The sequence below is a fragment of the Chiroxiphia lanceolata genome, chromosome 2 (assembly GCF_009829145.1).
Source record: "Chiroxiphia lanceolata isolate bChiLan1 chromosome 2, bChiLan1.pri, whole genome shotgun sequence".
Lineage (NCBI taxonomy): Eukaryota > Metazoa > Chordata > Aves > Passeriformes > Pipridae > Chiroxiphia > Chiroxiphia lanceolata.
In genome coordinates this window covers 20276086-20298513 of record NC_045638.1, presented here as the reverse complement: position 1 = coordinate 20298513, position 22428 = coordinate 20276086, and the positions used below count along the sequence as shown (strand labels likewise).

At 37.8% G+C, this 22428-nt stretch overlaps 1 protein-coding gene across 3 annotated transcripts in view; it reads right to left on the bottom strand.

Annotated features, from left to right (window-relative positions):
* Positions 1-8779: 8779 nt before the first annotated feature.
* Positions 8780-22428, bottom strand: part of MID1 (midline 1) — a 242024-nt gene continuing 228375 nt past the window's right edge. For all 3 annotated transcript variants that reach the window (XM_032680610.1, XM_032680609.1, XM_032680611.1), the window contains exons 8-10: positions 16790-16951; positions 14571-14778; positions 8780-12981 (exon numbers count right to left, since the gene is read on the bottom strand). In XM_032680610.1, coding sequence (XP_032536501.1) covers positions 12633-12981; positions 14571-14778; positions 16790-16951 — 719 coding nt within the window. In that variant the 3' untranslated portion in view covers positions 8780-12632. The remainder of the gene's footprint in view (positions 12982-14570; positions 14779-16789; positions 16952-22428) is intronic.

Below are 22428 nucleotides of genomic sequence, written 5' to 3'. Positions count from 1 at the left end.
CTAAAGATTGATTCTGCTCAAAATAAAATCATTACTGAAAGTCACTTTTACTTTAGTAGAAATTAAGAGGTAGACTTAACATTCTTTATTACAAAAAATCAAGACACATTCATACAATCCAAAACTTGCTAATAAATTGTTATTTCTTTTCATATCCACAATTTCCTTAGCCTGGTAAAAGAAAATCACTGACAGATGGCCAAAGCACCATCTTTTATAACTCAAATCGTCTAGATTACACATTCATTTATATATATCCCACAATACATCTGCATTATCTCATTCCAATAACTAAACATCAGTTCATTTACATTTACACAAATTCCGTATTTTAACACTATTCAGAGCACAATAACCTTACAAAGATTTTGTCAAAATCCTTTTGGATTACAGCGACTGTGGTTACATTTCATTAACATCCTTGACAGTGACACCTCACCAATGTCTCAGCCAAACTTCCTCATCATCCAGCATCAAACATCTTCACCATCCTTCAGACACATTCCATTCCAGAAATTCAACACAAAACCATCTGCTGTTACTTTTAATCACTTAATCAGTGCCTGCTTCCATGTAAAAGGCAAATCATCCCTACTTCTCCCTCATCAACCCACCAAGCTCCCAAACCTAGAGGCCCCACTACCCATCTATTTACATTATCTGCCAAATGTTTCGGTAGAATCAACTAGAGGTAGAAAAAAGTGTCTCCACGTTCCCACTGTGCTGTTGGAGGGGCCCAGGTTTTATCAGAATATAGGATTAATTTAATGCCTGTATGGATTGGGAATACAAGGACTCCCTGAAACATCTCACCATCTATAACGCTGCTGCTTCCTTTGAGAACACACGCAGGATCACTCTTGAGGAGAAAAGACAACGCAGAAAGAATCGTGTCTTGCAGAATACACCATCTAAGGAGTCTTTCTGCTGTGCCTTTTGCAACCGGACGTGTCTATCTCGTATTGGCCTTTTTAGCCACCAGCGCGCTTGTAGCAAATGTGGGTAGAGCCCTCCCCAAATCTTCATTCGCGAAGCCCAGCCATGATGATGGATTGGGAAATACCTAAGAACATAAGGCCTTGTTTGTATGTAAATCAAGATTGTAAGCTGAGTTTTACACAGCAGAAATGAAGGAATATTTTGTTCAAATAATGAAAATTAAGAAAAGTAATGAATCATAATGTTACAACCTATGAAAATAAGTTACAGTTTAGAAACTGTCTCCATTTCAATAATCATTGATGTTACAAATCCAAAGATAAGTAGACTCATTTTACAAAACTTTTTCATGTTATGCTGTTTCCTGTTCCCAGTTCCTTCTTTCTTGACTTGTATTTCAATTCCATTATTTTCTGCTGCTGCTTTCAAGACCCTAGGCAGGGTGAACCAGTACAGTTTCATAAGCTATTCCCATACTCTCTGCAAATAGAAACCCTCAGACTAGTCCCTCTAAAGCACATCAGGCAACCTCAATCTTGTCCACAATGCACCTTTCACCATGAACCCCATTAAATCCCTCTTTGCCAAGCCTTTTACAAAATATTTGCCTAGTTTGAGTGATTTTCTGTCTGTTTTAGTTAGTTGACCTCCCTGGATTGCTAATCCTTTTCCCATCAGAAAGTACTTCCTGCAGAAACTCTCACCTTTTATTTGAGCAATTCTTTTTCCATCAGCTTGAAGAGCATCAACAACCTTCACTATAACATTTCTCCAGCCTGAGTAATTTCCTTCCTTTTTATGAAGAACAAGCAGTTAACAATACTTTGCATGTGAAGGCTTTTTTCTGAAGGATGAATCATACTTCGCCACAGCATCATTAGATAAATACTCGTGCTGCTTAGAAATAGATGAAAATAAACCTCCGAAAGTAACCTATACAGCGTAGAGAGGTGAGTCTAAGTTAAAACCCTGGAAAAAGGGATATTTACATCCATCTGCAGAATATTTTTCTCTCCCTATTAGGATTTTCTGGGTGGTAACCATTCAAAAGAATCTGCCATGACTATGAAAAGGACTTTTAGCTGGCCCTCAGAGAACTAGCCCTATTTCCTTTGCAGAAGATGCAAATAAATAACAAAGTAAAATAAGTACTTTTGACCTCATCGTCTGACTTATATGTTAAAAAGCCAGCACTTTTCAGCTATCTCTTATGCATTTATTTTAATTTATAACTGTTGGTTACTTTTCTGTTAGAAGACAATTTTGCTGAGGAGCTCTTGATTCCATAAAAAAACTCCATTTGGAAAAAGCACTATGTGTTTAATACTTATGTTTGGTCTGTGATAGCAACAGATGCTTAGTGCTGTGAGGAATGAATGATGACATCATGTCAACTGGTATCTAGCTATTCTAGCTTGGATACAATCTTAGAGTTAAATGTTGAATTCAGGAAATGCCAGAGGAGATCTGATTGTGACATCTGTTAAAAAAACCTTTAAGAATAATGCTAGAACAATGCTGACTATTAATATATAACATTTTGCAGCATTGGATAAGGAAACCAGTTTTGAATCTAAAATACCTGTGCACAGGAGCAATGCAATAGAATGCATATAAGTACATATTATCTCCAGGGCAGTTTGTTCTATGGTCAAATAGAAGCATTTTTATTTGTTGGTGTTGTCTGGATGACCATTGCATCAAATCATTATTATAAATGCCTTCTTTTGAAAAAACAAGGACTCAATGGCTACAACAGGGGAGATATCTTGTTCAGGGGAGATATCTACATTTAGTATATTTCACCTCATACATATTTGAGAGGCAAAATCTGGGCTTCACTGAGACCAATGTAAAATTGACTGCTTACTTCAGCACAGTAAGGACTTTAAGTCAGAAGCTGTCTATAAATTTCTGTATTATATCCAAAGAAATGGACTTGCTCTGTAATCACAACTATGAAACTTTCAATATACCATTTTGCTAATTATAGAGAGTGATAGTCACTTGATCTGCCATTAGCTATCTAAAGGGCAGGTATCAAATACATGCTAGTTTCCTGTGACTCCTCATAAAACCAGTGTTGAAAGTTCAGAAATGGAGTAGGATTCTCCCTGTTACAAGTTAGGTTCCTAGAGTGGGATGAATATTTGTGGGTGCTATTTGCTTCCCATTCCTTATGGAAATTGCCTAGAAAACATGCTTATGCCTAGTTGACTGATATTTGGGCATTTAGATTGAAGTGTGAATAATCTCATGCATAAAGCTTCATCTTGGAAACCACATGGTTTCCTTTTTCCTCATGGTGTCCTCTGAAGTAACCTTCTTGATTTCCATAGATCTACCTGTCCATAAAAAAGCTGACTGCATTTATTCTTCTACCAATATTGTCTTTTACTCAGAACTGGTATTCTCCTTTCCTGGTGTTGTCCCTAATCACATGTTTACAGACACAACCACCTTATTTCCATTCAACCACCAATTGCTAGACTGCCACCTATACCTCTCCTCTTGTAACTCAGGTTCTTTTTTAGCTTTCCCTTATGAGAAGCCTTTATTTGATCCTGTGTTACTGAGTATTACCTTTCTTTTAGACCAGAATTTTCCAGTCTTCCAGAAGATTCCAGGTGAGCTTCTACCAGACTCATTGCACTGTGGTAGCAACCCTTTCTGGTTTTACCTTCTTAGGAGCATTTCCAAGGGATGTTATTTCTGCCTTCAACTTCTATTTCTATCTTTCATTATCAGAGTTCCAATCATGATAAACCCTCCACTTTGTTTCTCCTACTATTATAATAGTACTATTAATCTGCTACTATTATAAAAGTAAGAGATTAAAAATATATCTAGTATGCCAGTTGTAAAAAATAACAATTTTGCACACACAGGTTTAGTTGCATTTTCTTTGGGATTTTTTTACATTGTCTTTGGGTTGTTTGCATTTTCTTTGTTTTGCCAATGAAGACCAGTGGAATTTGACAATTTTTTCTTCCCATTTGTCAAACTTTTAGGAGAATGGTAAGAAAAACTATGGAAAAATGATTTTCTGCTCTTCAAATTACATGAAGCCTGCCTTTCCACAAGCACTACCAAACTCGGCATATGAGGAGACAGCTTTCCATGCCTTCATGGAAATATGGAAAAGTGTATCCATCCTTCTTATGCAGACCTTCTTATGAGGATGAATGACACTTTTTTTCTTTGAGCTTTTTCTCTTTGAGCTTTCTGGATGTGCCTTTAGAAGATGTGTCACACTCACACCTTGTCATTGCAAGATTTCCCTTGCATTTCCTGGCTGGAGAAGCTGCTGGAGAAATGTCTGAGCCTTGCTAGTGGGGTCAGATTCCTCCCCCAGAGGAGCCTGCTTAAAGCTTCATAGCATAATTGTCTTGCCACACAAGATGTGGAGTTAATGGCCATCCTGTGCCTCTACTGTTCCTACCATGAGAGATGTCAGGGAAGGATTAGAGATGAAGACTTTTGGGAGCTGGTTTGCCTTTCCTTCTACTTTTGGGGAAGTAGGAGACATTGGGCCAGTGGGAGCCCTTTGAGGGCAAGTTATACCCACACACACTAACCAGCCCCTCAGCATGATTTGCAGAGCTTCTGAATTCCACAAATAGATAAAAGGTTGTCAGGACTTAAGGCTACAGCATTTCTGTGTGCATGAGAACCAGCACAAGCACAGCTTTATACAAAATCCATAAAAATATTTTCCTGTCCCTATACCAAATAGCAGCTTTGTAGCTGGATAGAATGACATCTATTCCCACATGGACATAAAATTGACCACTTTTTTTTTTTAACACTACATGTTTCTTCTGGCACAGTTAAATATACATGAAAGCATTCATAACCTGATGGTAGTTCAGCCTTGAATCTGGCTAATGGCTTATGCAGGCTTCAAGACTGGTGAGAACTCTGTACTTGATCCTATGAAATTTCTTCATCCTGGGTGATTTCCAAGTAATCCAAGTAATACTAATATGGAGCACTGACTTCATAAGAAAAGAAAAACAAAGCATTCCTGTTTCATCAGCAGGAAAACAGCATTAGGATTCTAATAAGAAAGGATACTTTGGCTACAATGGTTTGAATTATTAGCAGTGAATAAATAACTTTTTTCTCCTCTAGTTCTTTTTGTGTATCTAATTCAGATATTTATTCCAATTTCCTCAACTGTTCATGCATTTGTTAGAATTTACAGCATAACTCAGGGCATGCTCTTGGTAATAACACCTGTTTGTCTAAATATATGCAATGTAGGATTCTGTGACTCAACTGTTGGAAGAGAAACAGTATTAATCTGTTCTGAACTCAGTTTACACCTGTTCTAGGTCCTACATTGTTCCTTACCTCTACCCTCGACTATAAGTTGCTGACATTATATCAGCAATGTTTGTTTTAAAAGTAGTTTGACAAAAACCTAGTGGTTAAAAAAACTCCGAACATTTTCAACTCCAACTTTAACAAATGTTCAAGGAGCATGTGAATGTAAACTGATGGACAAATTGAGAGAGCGGTCACAGTCACTGGAAGGAATTAAAAGGATATGTTACTTATTGTATTCAATAATTTCTAATTCTGGGTTGGGTCTACCATTGGTTGCAATCACTAGCTGTGATTCAACGAGTTTTTCCATCTCTTCCTACACCTACAGATATGGATGAACTTATTTCATCCTCAGTTTGACCATCACTACTACTTGCATAAACAAGATGACAAAAATATAGATCAAATTACCCCCTGCTGGTGGAAGATGTTCTCACTGTGCAAGCACAACCTTTGCACCTGCCACAGGGAGGGCTGTTTCCCAATTCCATAAGGAATTAGACCCTATGCTTCTAAAAAGAGACACAGACTTCTAGGCTGGGAACTACTGCTAGTGAGGACACACAATATTATTAAAAAAAACAAAACCAAACTGAACCCTAAAAACTCCAATCTGACATTAGTGAGGTTGATTATAGGTATTGTTATTAAAGGGAACTTGTTCCATGATTATCCTAAAATAATCTGTTAATTCTCTGATTGTGCCCCTTAATCAGATCTCGTAACACTGTTTTAATTAGAGAACAATGCTATTAATCCCAGAATAATGAAACCAAATAATTCAGTAATTGTAGGAGAGTGACAGATTTATCTGCATTCCTTCTTTAACTTCTATTTCAAAAATACTCTCAACTTTCAAGCTTGCATATTGTACACTGCTTTTGACTTCTCATTTTGACTTCTTATGTCATTTCCTGTGCACCTCATGAAAAAGGTAATTTTCAAGGAAATAAAAAATAAAGCCAACTATCTTGTTATTACTCTAGTATTTAAAATCTAAAAATGAGACTGAAAACAGAAAAGAAAGGTGAAGAAATAGGATAACAGATAAACATTTTCAAATGGAACCATCTGTTTTTCAAGTAAAATAAAATGAGGATGAAATAAAAAATTGCTAGTGAAAACTTTCCCATCATTTTGTGTAGCAGCTATCTGTCATGTGTTAAATGTTTCAGTTATAGTTTTTTTCCCCTGTTCAATGTTATGCCAAACATAAAGCCTTCATTTGCTGCCTTTTAAAGGTTTGATTATAAGCTATTGTATGAATTCGTGAATTTTCAGGAATAGTCCTAATTACAATGTGTCTCTGTATATTAACAAGAAATGTAGTGATATTCCTCAAGAGGAAACATTTCCATGCATTCAAATAACTACATAAATTAGGACAAACATTTAAAGGAAGCAGAATTCTAAACTTCTTTAGTGATTATACATTTTTAAATGGAAGTCCGAGAACAATAGTCTTATGTTGGAGCATTATATCATAACTTATGTATTTACCACTCTCATGATTTTTATAAAAGTAACACAGCACCTGCTAAGAGAATTGTTCCCACCCTGCTTGGAGGAAACAGCAAAGCATTGCCTGAACAATTCACACAAAAAGAATGTTATTGAGCCATACATTTTAAAAGAACTAGACATTTTAAAACACACCTGTGCTGGCCTTGGGAAACAGCTCATGAGTAACTGCAGTTTTGCTAGCAGCTAATGTGCTTTCTCCAAAGAGATGATTTAATGGGAATGCTGAGCTGCTCTCACAGGGACTTCTGCTTCACTTGGGCTTGACCTGTTGGAAACTGAAGATTCATGGGCTTGTACCTACCTCTGTGTAAATCAGGACTGTCTCCTTTGAAGTTAGCAGATGTAAAAATCTGGGTGAATAAAGGTGGATCAAGGCCCGGGGCTCTCATCCCTGCCCTGCTGCTTTTATTCAGGTTAGGACTTCAAACATATAATTGCAATATTTTTTTTCCTGTCATTTGGGAATGTGGATTGAGGCTGAGCTGGAACAGAAGGGCAAATAGGTGCAGTCTTGCTTTGCAGAGCTGCAGCATGGTGCCAAGGCAAGTAGTGGTGGCAAGTTTCCAGCTGCCCTGTCACTCTGAGTGATCTTTCTCAACATTGCTCTAGAACTCCCTCTTTTGCTTACCCCATTCCTCTTTCAGGGAGCAGTAATAATGACATTGTTATCACACTGTAGTAAAAGACTTCATGACTTCCTAATACATTGACGTGCTTCTAACCAGAACTGCCTCAATGCTGATGGTTTTCAAGCCCTTATCTTTCCTATATCACCCTTCGTGAAATATATGTGTCTTTCACCTTCAACTGGTTCCTTACTTAAATCAGGATGAATCCCACCTGGGAAAGTCACATACTTGATCAATGGCTTAAGCATTGCTTCTCACATTGGAGGTGATGTTGCAAAGGTTATGGTTGCAGCTGATGTGTTCAGCAACCCACTAGAGGCACATGACATGGCAGAGCTTGTTAAAATAGGTAACATGATAAAAGATTATATTACTTAGTCTTATTGACATGGTCTACACTTGAATCAGAAAACCGATTTAAAAAAATTAAAGACACAGAATATTCCACTCAAAGAGTGTAGTTAATGTAAAAGCCTACCTCAGAAGAAAACACCTGCACCTGCACTGTTCAACTCCCACAGAAATGACAAATCAGTCTGTTCTGGCACAGAGATTTGATTTATGTAGACAGATGCCTTAAGGCTCACACTCCAAACCAAGAGTCTCATCCATACTGAAACATTGTTAACCTCATTGTCTTTTAGTCTCTTAATTTTTTATATGAAAATCAAGTACTAAAGCAAAGTTTAGAATGTAAAGAGAGTTTCTTTCATTTCAGGAAGCACAATAAATACAAATAGCTCAGCATAATCAAGAACACAGACCAGCACTTAGGAGAGAGCAGGACTTTCCTCAATGTGCAGAAGACAAAAACGCTGTGCTAATTTCTATATGGGCAACCAACTCAGTAGCACAGGAAAATACTGCATTTTATATCCTTATATCTCACTACACACTCCCACTACTAGAAAGAGTATGTGAAAAGACATCAGATATTGTATTACAAGAAAATTACCAGCACATCACTACGTAAGCAACCTGTGCATATTTTTGTTTATCACCATCTTCCCAAAGCTGCCCCACCAAAGGCCTTCAGGCCAGGTGTGCCCTGGACAGTTACTGAGATACTGGTGTGCACTGGTGTGAATTTCTTCAGTCCTAAACCAGAAATGAAGACAGTGTTTCCAACTAAAATGAATAGCCTCAGTTTTGGTGATACCCATGAGAGCCAATAGCAATCCTCATTTTTTTTTGGAGCATGGGCTTATTTGAAAATTGGGCTGCTGCAACTAAAAGCAGAATCTGGTGACTACTAGAAATCTGCTTTATCAGAATAATTAAGAAAGAAATACTTATACTGTGTGAGATATTAAATAATATTTTAATGAAACCACTCACAGCCTTTCATAGTGCTATAGATACTGGCCATCTCAAAATGAACTGATTAATGAGCTGACACTTTAATTTGTGTTGTCAATAGTGTCCTGTTGCGTTTTCTAACGTGCAAAGAATATAGTGTTTGCAATTAAGACACGGGATAAAAACAGATGATGCACGCTGCTGTCTGGTGACCTACTATTGCTAATAATGAAGAACATGCATGTGTTTTCACCTGCACTTGCAGATTTCCTGCTTTTCACACTGTACCCAGACCTGAGGGATTTTTATGCTTCTACCTTTGGGACCCACTGCTCAGTGGGAGTCTCTTTGCTGAGCAGTTGAAAAATGGGACACTCAAAACGGACAAAGAATAAACTCATGGCAGAAAATACAGCAACTTAATTGATCTCTGAGAGCCAACAATGGGAAACTACAGTGGGTTGAAGACAGTCTACTAAATAATTTATGACACACAGCCCATTTGTGAATTATTTTTTTCCCTATTAGATGTGCATTAACACATGGAACTCTAACACATGGAAAATCTTATCTGGCCTCAGAGAAAAAAGTCCCCTGCCCTTCCATTACCTCAAGCTCAAGACTACTCTGAGCTGCTACTATCTTCTAAAGACATTGTGCTATTGTTTGCTCTAACTCTGCTGAATCTCATCTTGGGTATTAAAACCACCTTTGAAACAATCATTATGCCAACACAAGTTTTATATACCACATTCATTACTTGCATTTCAGCAGACTATTCCTCAAAAACCTGCCTTTGTTAAACACAGCATTATACAATGCTACCTCATTCCTAGTCACAAAACTTTCAAAAATAAGGGAAAAACCCTCATCTAAGACCGCATGCTACATTAAAGTACCATATTTTATTTTTATACAAGGATTACTGTTCCCTTGTATTTCAATTCATTACTATGGACCATGCAAAATGCCACAGACCACAGAAGCTACATTTTAAAATGAAAGTTTTTATTGATTAATCAGTCATTGAATCAAGTATTGCAAAATAAACAGATTTTGTTTGTTAAAAAATGTCCAGAAGAATACCATTCATAGCAAACTTGTTTCCTCATCATCATACAGAATATGAAATTGTTCAAGAAACAAGCAAAAAAGGAATACCTGACTAATTGCTGTCACTTTGTCTGTGTATATATGTATGTATGCATATACACCATATTTGTGCTTATACTGGTGTGTATACCCATACATATGTGTACATCCATACACACAAACATATATGCACAAAAAGTACTGACTGAGTTAATAGGCCATTGGACAAATGTGGCTTAGCTCCAAATGAAATGTTCTGTGTTAAAATAAAAATGATTCAGCAAGGCCTTAGATAACAGACCATTCTTCCTCCACTGGCCAAAACCTTGATCTGTCTTTAGAATCGCGGCCTATCTTTACAATGAAAATATGTGAGATCATTTGGGACCTTTCCAAATTCATGGTATTGCTTCCATCCAGCTCAATCTCTGTGAACACTGTATAGCTAAACACTGAAGATTGTTTTCAGTTTATCCACCTCTGAAATCAGCTTCTAGATTTAATGTTTGTGGCAAAAGAGAAGATACATAGTCTTGCTACATGTAATTTGCTAATATACCTTTTCCTTTTAGGTAGAAACTTGGCAATAAGCCTAGATTAAAACTCCTTTATTCATGTATATTTTTATCACTGCTTTGCATCAGTCATCTCCTGTCAACTCATTTTATAAAAATTTTCATGCCATCTCAGCTACCTCCCAAACATCCCAGGTCAGATCCTCTGGGCAGTGTATATCAGATTGTATCAGTAACATTGTATTCAATTGTAAAATGTAATCTTTGGGGACTTATTTATTTTTTAATTTTTGGGTACACATTCCTTGATTATTAAAGACAGTATGATAAATGCTGCAGTTCACTATGTGTACACGTTTTGTCTTATTTATGTCTACTCTGGAAAGATCAGTGGCTCCCGCCTGTGAACAATGGGGTGCTGCCCAGCTGAAAGCCCTGGTACCAGTAATGTATTGCCAGATTTTTCTCTATTTAATTCAGCAGTTATCATGACACATAAAGGGAAATCAAAGGAACATGGACAGGCATTTATTTTCTACTAAAAAAAGGAAAAAAAACCAGATAGGCATGTACATATTCCTCATCCTGCTCATAAATTTTTTGATATCATCAGAAGGCAAATTGTAATATAGTCTTTTGCTGGGAGAATCAGTATTTTAAAAATCTGAAGCTGAGCTTGGGACCATTTTATTTTGGACCCATTAGTGAACAAAGTGCATTAAGGCATCTTTTCCAAAAGACACCAAAAGCATGGTTATAAATTACCGAGCAAATCTTTTCTTAAAGCTGGTATTACATTTATCCTTTCTCTACACAGGCAGATTCGAACCACTTGCATAGTAACAACAAAACACTACAGGAAAACCATTCTTTTAAAGTTGTCATATGCCTCAAGCATCTCCCAAAATGAATATTTATAAGCATTGCAGTAATTACAAAGGATTTCTATTCTGTAGAAGGGAAACAGGAAAAAATGTACCTGATTCAGCTTTGAGATAAAGTACATACAACCTCTACTGCCTTCACTGAAGCTCATCTACCAACACTAGGATGAATGTCGGGTCTGCCCATGCAGATTCCTACTGCTGCTGAAAGCTTGCTCTTTACTCCTCATTCACAAGGAGAGTTGTGCTTTCCCAAACAACCCAGGACAATAACTATGAGCACACTCCAGCTGCATTGTTTCTCCATACAGCACATGTAAAACAGACTTCCTTGCTTTGTTATAGACACTACACAGTGTATGACAGTGAAACATTTGTATTTAATTTAAAATCAATGGTAAAGTGGTGCAAGTCTCACTTCCGAGTTGTTGGCTGGGCTTGCTATGTTGAACCTTGTAAAATCAGCAATAAGCATTCACATGTCTACCATCAGAACCGTGACATCTTCTATTACAATCAATCCTTAAATGATGCCGTGCTTTATCAAATTAGTCTACAGTCAGACCTTGGATTGGCTGCTCCCCTCCAGTGTTGCTGATTCTCAGAGATGGTATCGGTCTTCCACATCCTCAGTGATTCTATAATGTTTCCCAAAGACGAAAGCGAAGCACTGGTAGATGGGAATGTTGCCATCAATAAAATAAATCACCAGATGATTTATCCACTCACATTTCTAGGAGATATTCCACATGTTTTTTATTAACTGAGAGAGCACTGCCCTGTGAACAGAAGTAAATTAAACTTTATTCTTTTGCTGTGTTGGCTGGCTCTCTTTTTTATTTCTGTTCTTTTGGTCTGCACACTTCCATGTGCAAAGTAGAAATTGGGAGATCTCACACTCAATAAGGCTGGCAATGAGACCACTAATGTTGGTATGAGTAAAACCTGCAGTATACTGACTTGTCCACTGCGCAGTTTTCATCCTTCCAATTTCCTGCTTTTATCCACTGTAAAATAAAATTATTCAAAAGGCTGATGAAACTTTAATTAATAGGGCCATCAATGTGCAGGAAAAAAAAAAAAAGTAATTTTCCAGGTGTCCAAACCAGGCTTTCACTTCTTTTTTTTTTTTTTTTTATTTTTATAAATAATTTATGAATCTTCCAGTAAGAGACTAAATACAAAACCAACCAAACAAAACCAACTGCAAAAGAAAGTTCCAAGATATTTTTAAAGCCACCTCCTGTTCTTCCTTACAGAGTACACAGAAAGAGATATTCTCTCCTTTTCAGTTTTGGCCAAATTTGGCAGCGATGGCCAGGATGCCACATAGGTCCACCAGCTCCGGGTAAGCTCCTGCAGGCATCTGCCTGGCCACCCTGGGAAGATGTGCTGTCCTACCTTTTGGCTTTTAGCAGTCATGCGAGCTGCTCTGAGGAGTCCAGGTGGTCAGGGATAGGCAAGCCAGTTATAATGGTCAAACACTTGTTCCACACTGTGAACGTGGGGCACACCGGTTGCCCAAAAGTAATGTCAAAAGTGTAAAGGTGTAAGGAGTTCAAAGCATCGTAAAAAGCAAGGGAGCCGTTGTCATAGTCCAGCAAAATCCCGACCCGCCGGAGGTGAGGGGCAGGCTCGATGGGGATTTCTTTGCTGTTGTGCCGCACCACCCACGTGTTATTGCAGCGGCAAAGCACCCAGGAGGCAGAATTCTTTCCGATCCACTCGTGCTTCGGTGCTGACTTGTAGGAAATACCAATAGCATACCTGCAAAAGAAAAGAACATCTCAAGGAAACAAATGCTTCCAGCCATGTTGGTGTCTCTGTGAAGTCAAATGTTAGCCCAGAGGACTCACTGAAATGCCCCTGCTTCTTACTGCTGCTGGTTTAAGTTCTGGTTAAGTGATGTTTCACCACAATACCTGCACAGGCCTAATTAATGTTTTTCTTTGTCTCTCTCTTGGGTTTGAGAGATCAGGGAAACTCATTGTATTGTTTCTAGTTTGGCAGCTATGGTAATTTTTATGAGTGCTTACCTCTGGTATTCAAAAGGAAGATTGTTGAGTACTCAGCAGCTCAGAGTGGTCTAGTAACCATGGTGGTGAGGATCAAGGGTTGGACTTGATGATCTCAGAGATCCCTTCCAACCCGGCTGATTCTATGATTCTATGAAATCACTGGCCCCAAATTTCCATTTCCAACAGATGAATGCAGAGGAGTTAACTGATTTTAAAATACACTGCTGACTGTCAGCTAATCTGACCTCTCCTTGCTCCTTTAATATATGGCCCAGAAGAAGGCATGCAAGAGTAAACATCAAGGACACATTAAAAAAACCCATTTTGCGATTTTCAAAAATGTTTTGCCAGATGCTGGTGTGGTTTTCAGATTCAAATGAGCATTTTTGAGACTGGGTTTCTGGCCAAGTGAAGCAAGGTAGATGAAGAGATTTGCTCTGGAAACTATAATTTATGGCAAGATGTGCAGGATAAAAGGGTTGTGAAAATGTTCTCATTAATGGACACTGAGGACAAATACCTGATTTGTCATATATAACAGAAATTCAAAAGTTCCTCACGTTTTAGAGACACTGCAGTATTTGTTGGGCTTTCAACCAACAGAGATTAATGTGCCATAAGTTACTTTTTTTCCATTTCTTAGCATTGACACAGACAAACAGCATTTTTCTTGTTCGAGACAGTGGGCAATACCTGAAGACCTTACTGATTTTTCCACTCCACTAACCTTCATCATGATGCCTTTGAATACCAAAGGATAACATCTCTTCCATTGACTAAAGGCCTCTGGAAATCTGCCCTCGTATGACATAGAGGATCATTTAGAAGTGGAGGAAAGCACTCTTCTATTTCCTTCCCCTTGCTTCATACCCTGGGGCACAGACCTACAGCTCTGCTGCTCCACATCCGCTCCCCAGAAGCAAATCCGATCTCTGTCCCTGTGGAACTGGATCATCAAACTGTCCTCATTTTTATTTATTTTTTCTTACTGAAGGACATGGAAATCTTTCACATTTAGTAGAGAAACGATCACATTTACAAAGTTCGCTCTCAAAATGTACTGTACATGGGTTCAAAAAAAAATCATTCCCAGACATGAAGTAAAACTCCTGTGAAGACTGCTAAATATAAAGATGTTTAATGTGACAGATTTAGTTCCAGAGTCCAAAAGCACTGGAGACTGGGAAAATAGTCTGACAAAATATGTGAAAATATATGCTTGGCCTGCTCTCATACTCTTCCCCATGTTTCTGCTACTGGTCTCTGTCAGAGAAACTATGCCAGCACCTGCATGGTGTGAACTAGTGCTTCTTTTCACATATATTTTTATATACATACCACGTACTCCCGCTTATAACCACTTCCCAGTAATGCCGCCCGCTGTCAATGAACACGTTGCCAGCTACTCCATAGCTCCCTTGGCTTGTGAATCGCTCTGGTGTGTGACTCTTTTTGGAGGATGTTTCATCGCGTTCCACCGTCAAGTTATCATGAGACACTTTCAATTTTCTATGAGCAGATTTGGGGTCCAGTTTAAATGGCTGACCTAGAGACACAGAGGCAAAGATGACTTGGCTTTGATTTTGAAAAGGTGAGTGGATTAGTGAGCCTCTAAGAAGCCTGCAAGAAAGATTACATAACCATATTAATATCCTCCTCTCAAGCCTTCTTGAGATAGACTAACCTATTCTGATCCCTGCAATAGCTCGTTTGCATTGCACTGTCAGTTTACTGTCAATTTCTTTGTGCACTAATTTCCCCGTGTCGATAATCCCTGAAAAGAGCCCTGCATAATCATCACGTCCTTTATCTCTGACCTAGAGGTAACCAGAATACTCTGATTCTTGCATGTAATTGAAACCAATATACATGCTAATAGTGGTCTGAGGGTTGCTTTTTTTCAGAGCATATTAGATCTAGAATAAATTGTGTTCAATTAATTCTTTAGGGATAGGGCTCCATAATAACATCTTCATTATTCGTACAAAAAGTATGATTTCAAATCCCCAAAAATGAGTTTAAAAATAAGAAGAAACACTAGCATTGTCTCTTCATTCATTCACTCACAGCTTTACTTATAACAAGCACAGTCAACAATTCAGGATTACTTTGGAAGGATGCCCATGTGGTACTGGATACTGTGCATTAAAAGAAGGAAGTGAACTGTAACTTGGTCCAAATAATATGGTGTAATAACATTATTGAGGCTGTTGCTCTTGGCAAGTATCTTGGACTGTAGCACAAGATTTGTAGACAATAACAGGAAGCTATTTGGTAAACTGAACCCTGTAGATATATAAAGCCCACCACAATTCTGACAGGCTTGCTTATTGTGTCAGAAGGCAGAAAGATCATTTACCTCCACCAGGAGACAACTAGAAAAGTATGACTCCACAAGTAATCCAGCAAAGCACTTTCCCCTTCTTACTCTCTTTTATTTCAAGGGGAAAAACATGTAATTGGAAGATTTGATGACATGCACAGAAAATGAAAACGAGCACTCTCATGAAGTCTGTGTGAGGCATTGGCACATGTACTTCAAGCAAGATGCAAATTGCTCAGGGTTATCTACTTTTGCAATGTGCATTTAATTATGTATTATGACTAAATATAAAATAAACCCATTGGAAAATATTTGGGGACTATTTCTTACCACCTGGTAGCAGTAACATATGTATGGCCTGCCTCTCTGACTGGTTAGTAGCCTTTGTGTGCTGAAGCAGTATCTGAAGGATGTCTCTCTGTATTGAATTGTGTCTGGTCACATTGCACAGGTTAATAGCAGAAGGGGGGAAATCAGAAAGCTGTACATGCCATTCTCTTCAGTATTGTTCTTGTAACATTCAGTATTGCCCCTCTTCAAGCATCCCCCTACAATAAGCAGGTTTCAGAGGATGCATAAATCCCGGTGTTTTCTTTCCAGCCCTCAGAGCTGCCCACGGTGACTACATGACTGAGAGGCTGGCTAAGGCACAAGAAGAAAACAGCTGAAAACGAGTCTTAAAATTGTTATTCTACATCTGCTATTAATTTGTATAACCATTGTTTTTTTGAAGTGGGATCTCTGACTACTCTACCACCTTGCTGAACTCCATAAAAAACTGAGGCAGATAAAGCTAAGAAGTTTTCCGATGTCCTGAAAAGATATAATTTTGGTGGATAAAATTAGACTAGAAATTATCTTCTGAACACTACACCAAAATAAAAGGTTTTATTGCAAACAGAAGAAAAGCTTTTGCTTTGTAGAGGTAAAAGAATAGAGAGGATATTAAAACAAATTCACAAAAGAGTATTTTCAACCATTTGACATGTGATGGCTCTGTTCCTATGTGGTAGTTCCAGTGACCAAACCACAGATGCATCTCTCAAAAAAAAAAAAAGGATTTTCTGCACTACCGAAGACTCTGGCATTCTTGAATTGAGTTAAAGAAATGGCTTTCATTGTGGAAAGCACTTTAAACAAGTTAAACTGCTCTGTGCTCTTGTATCTTCTGAAGAGCAAACCTAAAAAGGAAGGCCAGAAAGAATGCATGCATGCTGGATCTCACATTACTCACTGTTTGTCTTGAGTTTGCCAGGCTCGCTGCTCCTGCTGCCTGCCTGATTAATGGCCTTAACAATGAAGATGTACTTAGTGCCACTCTGTAACCCGTGCACTGTGTAGTGGTTTTGTTTGATATTAGGAACAATCATCCAGCTGTCGGCTGAGTTGCATAAACCTGCAATTTCAAATAGAGCACATCAGTCATAACACACTAAACACTTTGTAACAGAGGGACATTTAGAGCATTCCCAGGAACCCAACGACCAATATGAATTTTTCTTCTATACCTTTTAAAGTGTTATTACATTTAGTGAACCACTACTTAATGCCACTAACTCATTTCATCAACCCTCAGCCATGGTACCTTTTAAGTTCTTGCTATGTGAAGTCAACCATAAAAAATGGGCATTTAAGAAATGTCTCAGTGGAGATACTAGCAGTCTGAGATTTTTCATATCCCAGCACAAGGAATTCTTTATTGCTTAAGAGCTAGAGGATTATGACGATCCCATCAATCTACTGTTTGGATTAATGAACTCAGTTTAAGCCTCAGAAAACTAACGTAAGCAGTAAAGGCAGGAGGGCTGGGGAGGCACCTTTGCTGACAGTCCACAGGTATGCATTCTTCAGAACCTGAAGCAAATCATGGGAGGCCAAACAGGGTAGAGAATGGTCTTCAGAGAAAGCTTTGATTCTTACATGTCAGACTTTGCTAGAAAGTAATCTCAGCCAGTAAGTTTATTGGACACAACTTTTTGATTTATGTCATCGTGCTGAGATGCCAACTGGGAAAGATCTGGTAAATTTTACATTTATAAAAGTTCTTGGGTACATTTGATGACAATCATAGAAGTATAATATATAGGAATTAAGTAAAATAAGGGAGTAGCAATATCATAATCAAAACAGGAAAATACTCCATTAAAATTAACTTATTAATTGACATACATTTTTTCCTACTGTGGTATAACTGCATTGGCAGTCAATCACCCATATTACTTATTCTACATTTGGAATGGCTCCTGGTCTAATGGATCCCCTGTCTTATAGCTCTCGTATTATAAATGTTTACATAAATAAAAAATTTAATATTCATGAAGAGTATATATATTCACAACCTTTTACATGGTTACACAGCTAGAAAAAGATAGATGCAGATGGAAGTGTACACATGTGCGTACATATGTAAGTCTGGAAAACTTAATAGAGAAATGCTTGACTGGATTAGGAACCTGACAGACTTCTTGGTCTTTGCCTTTACTGTGCATAGAATATGTTGTGAAAGCTGTTGTTGTTATTTAAAGACAGTTTCAGCTTTTGATTAATGTTTTACCAGCAAACCAGTAAGTAGTAAAGAGAACTCAATAGTAATTTCAGCTCTGCATATCAGACAATACAAAACCTTTATGTAAAATAAAATTTAAAAGGCTACTGAATACAAAACTTGAAAGAAACAGACCTGTGATACAGGTTTTTACAGACTCATAGACAATTCATAAGCATACTGTGAGATTCCTTCCTAATTTGGGACGTGTTCTTCATAACAAAATACCATTAGAAACAGAATTCAAACTCCAAATATCAACCTAAGAATAATGGAACTTGTGTGTCAAAATTCCCTTACATTACAAAGAATCCTCAAGAGGCAGGCAGATATTCATCCTGCTGTGCAAATGGGTAACTGCAGCACAGTTTCAAGGTGGATTCATATTATCTTGACATCTAATGACGAGCTACAATGCCTAACCTATTTTTCTGGATACTGAGCAGAGGCAGAATTCAGTAACAAGTTTCTTTCACTTCTCCACATGTGAACATCCTACCAGCTACAGGTGTCTCTCTTTTCTTGTCCACAGAAGAAGCCTGGGTGACTAGCATAGGTGAGATCCCTAACTTCAGCTATCTAAAATGACGTGAGATGAGTCACTCTCCTTCATCACCCTGGAAGTCTAAGCCCCTGGTTGAATTCACATATAGGTTGTGGCCTTTGGACCGTGATTTACCAGAATGACAACATTTTTTTGTTGCAGTTTCTTAGTGTAAACTGGGTGGGAAAAAAAGAATTCTAGTATGTTCCTTATGCACCAACCAGTGAGCATCCAAGTGACATGTAGTAACATCTGACTACATTTAGCCTCCCTAAATATCAGCTACAAGAGATTCCGACTGTTTGCTATATGTGAATAGAAGCAGCACAGAAAAGCAACCTTGCAGCACTGCTTTTCTCAAGACTATTGAAAAACTAGGTCATATAGAGCAATCAACTGCCTTCCTCATGAAGAAAAAGAGCCCAGTGTTATTGTCATGGTAACCCCAGTTGGGCCTGGTAGTAAACCTGGTAGTAAACCACTTGTAGCAACACCAGTCCCTGTCTTCTTTCACTAAGCCATAAACTCTGAATCTTATCTATTTTCTTAGGCTGTGTGTGAATGGCTTTCTTAAGTGGAAGAAAGGAAGCAAAAAAAGCAGCTTCCTGACATATTTCACTGACTGCTCAGAGGAAACCTCATCTTTTCCCAGTTTGCCATGGGTATTAGAGTACAGGCACACTTGTTCTGTAGCTAAACTACCACAATGATTTTGCACTGAGACCATTCCTTACTGGACTCACAGGTACTATTGCAAAAAAGTATTAAGTTCAAATAAAACAAAATGAAGCACTGGATTTAGATGAAGTGCAGGATGACCAAAGAATCCTTAACTAAGATGCCTCTGATGGGTTAACAAATAACATATGACAGTAAGTGGGATGGATACAGACAGTAATCCTAGAAATGTCTTCTCCACCCACAACCAAACTTTGAAAGCAAAGTTCTATGATATACATAAGCCATATATAAACTAACCCTTATGCAGACACAGAAATGCCCGGATTTTTGCTAACTCATGTCTAAACTAGATTTGTATTAGTCATTGCAACTCTTTAATGGGCACATTTTTCAGGCTTGTGTTACACTTTTTATGATACCCCCCAGAGACTGATTGCTCCTTAACGAAGAATAAAATTTTGACCTAAATAAGTATATGAAGGACTGTAAAGGTAGTGTTGCATTGCTATGAGTCTCCTCTTAAGTTTATGCTCTCCTCCTGTGTATGTGGATTTATATGTAGCCAATAATCACTAAGGACCTTATGTACCTAAACTCTCTGCACAGTCAATAGAGAGAGTTAGGAACCCTCCCTTTAACTTGACTCATGTTCCAGGGGAATGTTCTATCCTCTTTGATGACAGAAGACACTCTGGTGTACTGGTGTACAATGAATGTTGGATGTGCAGCGACTGACTTGGTTACTTTGCTTGACAAACCTTGCTGTCTCAACAAGCTCAGCTCTTGCCTATGCATCAAGGGGCTCATGATATGTCCTTGTGCTTCCTGACTGTGAGAATCAAAAATCTTAGGAATGAAGTTTTGATGATGCCAAACTACAAGTCCAAACTCCTTCAAAATGGAGAATAGTTACCAGTGGCAGCCAATTTAAGCTTTTAAGTATGAAAGAATAATTTGTCACTGCATCAAAAGAATCTGTCTCCAGATATGCCCTGTCAGGACAGCCTTTCTTCTCTGAATACAAAAGAATATGATTAAAAGAGCTCAGGGAAATGAGCAAGCAGCCTGGTCACACTGGCATTCGGGAGCAGTGTTTACCCTCTCAGCTCCCTGCTGGTGGCAGCAGGTGAAGTGGAAAAGCACACATTTCTTCACTGGAGCAGCAGCAGGAGCTAAGGGTCTCCTATTGTACCCAATCCTAATCCAGGCTACATTCAGGTTTCTTGTTTCAAAAACCCAGCGCTTTTTACAGGGCTACGCAGATGGTAAAACAATGTATTTTAAAACTGTAGCCTCACAAAAATGTAGAGAATTTAAATTACATCCTGGAATGGTGCAGTGAGCACAGTGATGTCCGTACAGGATATGTGAGTTTTTAAAACAAGTTTCTCAGAGTCTGGAGATAATAATTTGTAAAGATATTTCCCTGGTGTTGGCTGTTGATGCACTTTAAAAAACAGATGGGAAAATCACAGGGTGTAAATCCTCCTAAAATTTACACTGGTAGATTTTAATAAAAGATATCTTCTTGAAAACTGGAAGAGGAGCACCAAAGTCATGGGAAGGTTATTTAATCACTTGAGTATTTTAATTATTTTTAAATGCTTTGAATAAAAATTATTTTCAAGAAGCAGTTTTCCTGGTATTATCCCAAATTTGCTTTTGTGTCATTAAAAAATATTAAAATCTTCTGTATAAATCTGAAGATTGTAAGGAATATATTTTTAATAAAATAGAACTTCCAGAAAGAGACAAAAGTTAGAATATTAAAAAATTGAGAGGTGAATCATAAATTCACTGTTTTTCATGAAAGCTTGGGCTCCTAATTGTCTTAGATCCTTCAAAAATTCTTATCCTGTCTCATAGCAAAAGGAATCATGTAACAGTGAAAAGGTTCTGACAGTAGTACACTGTATCCTTAATTTTTGTAATTAGACTATATAACTAATTAACCCTGATTACCACCAAGAGAGAATTATTTACTGTTTTTTGTTAAAAAAAAGAGACACATTTTTCATGGACATCTTGTATCAGAGCTAGAAAAAAATGAGTGTTTAAATTTGAACCCTCCTGAAACACATTATATCAAATATGTTAAAAAAGGCATACTCAATGAATACTTGAAAATTTATTGAAATGGGATAATGAAGTCATAATGCATGTCAGCTAGGTAGTGACAAAGTAATTTTAAAAGCCTTTACCATATTCAGATTGCAGGTGATTAGCTGCATCTCAGAAATGCAAATGTCCAAATGGTATAACTCTGAGAACAACTGCTTTAGGTAAAGCCTGCTTAATCTAAAGTTCCATATTGCTCTTATGCACAGAACAGGGCTGCCAAGCATTGAATAGCCAAGCAGTTTGGCCACATTTGGAAATAATCTTTCCTGTATGAAATAGGATTCAAATGAAATACTCTATTTGGACCTTTTCCATCAAATGTTAACTTTCCAATTTTTCAGTTAATAAAAAAGAATATAGTTGATTATGTTGGATAGAAAATATACTAGAAAAACATAGCATTGCTTGTTTTTGTTACTGAATTCTTAGCAATCTCTGAATGATATATGCCTCTGGTGGGGGAAATATACCGAGGAGTGGAAAGTGCAGTCAGGCTGGCTATGTGGTTTAAGAAACAGATTCTAAAATAACAGCCTCCATTAGCACGGTAGGTGGATATGTATGCAAAGTGATTCCTACTGTCTCGGGGGAAAAAGCTTGTTGGTTTAATGCAGTACTCTAGCTACTCCCTGGTGACTAATTCATAGCCACAAAAACACAGAACTGAAGGCAGTCTATGAACCTGTTTACATTATCTGCTAGAGGCAACAAGCAATACTAATGGAAACTTTTTGGGATACGACAGAGAAATAAAAATATAGTTACATGCAACAGCATGCAAATGCCATACATAGGAAGAAATTTGTGCTAACCCAAAGTCTATTTCATTAAAACAGGATTAAGAAAAATCACCTAGCTTCAGTTCATCAAAACATGAAGGCTGCAGTGGCAGCAGCTCTCTGTGTTCAATGGAGCTATTAAGGTACACTCCAATATTCTAAGAACAATCTTGGAAAGCCATTTATAACAACTGTTGGGAGAT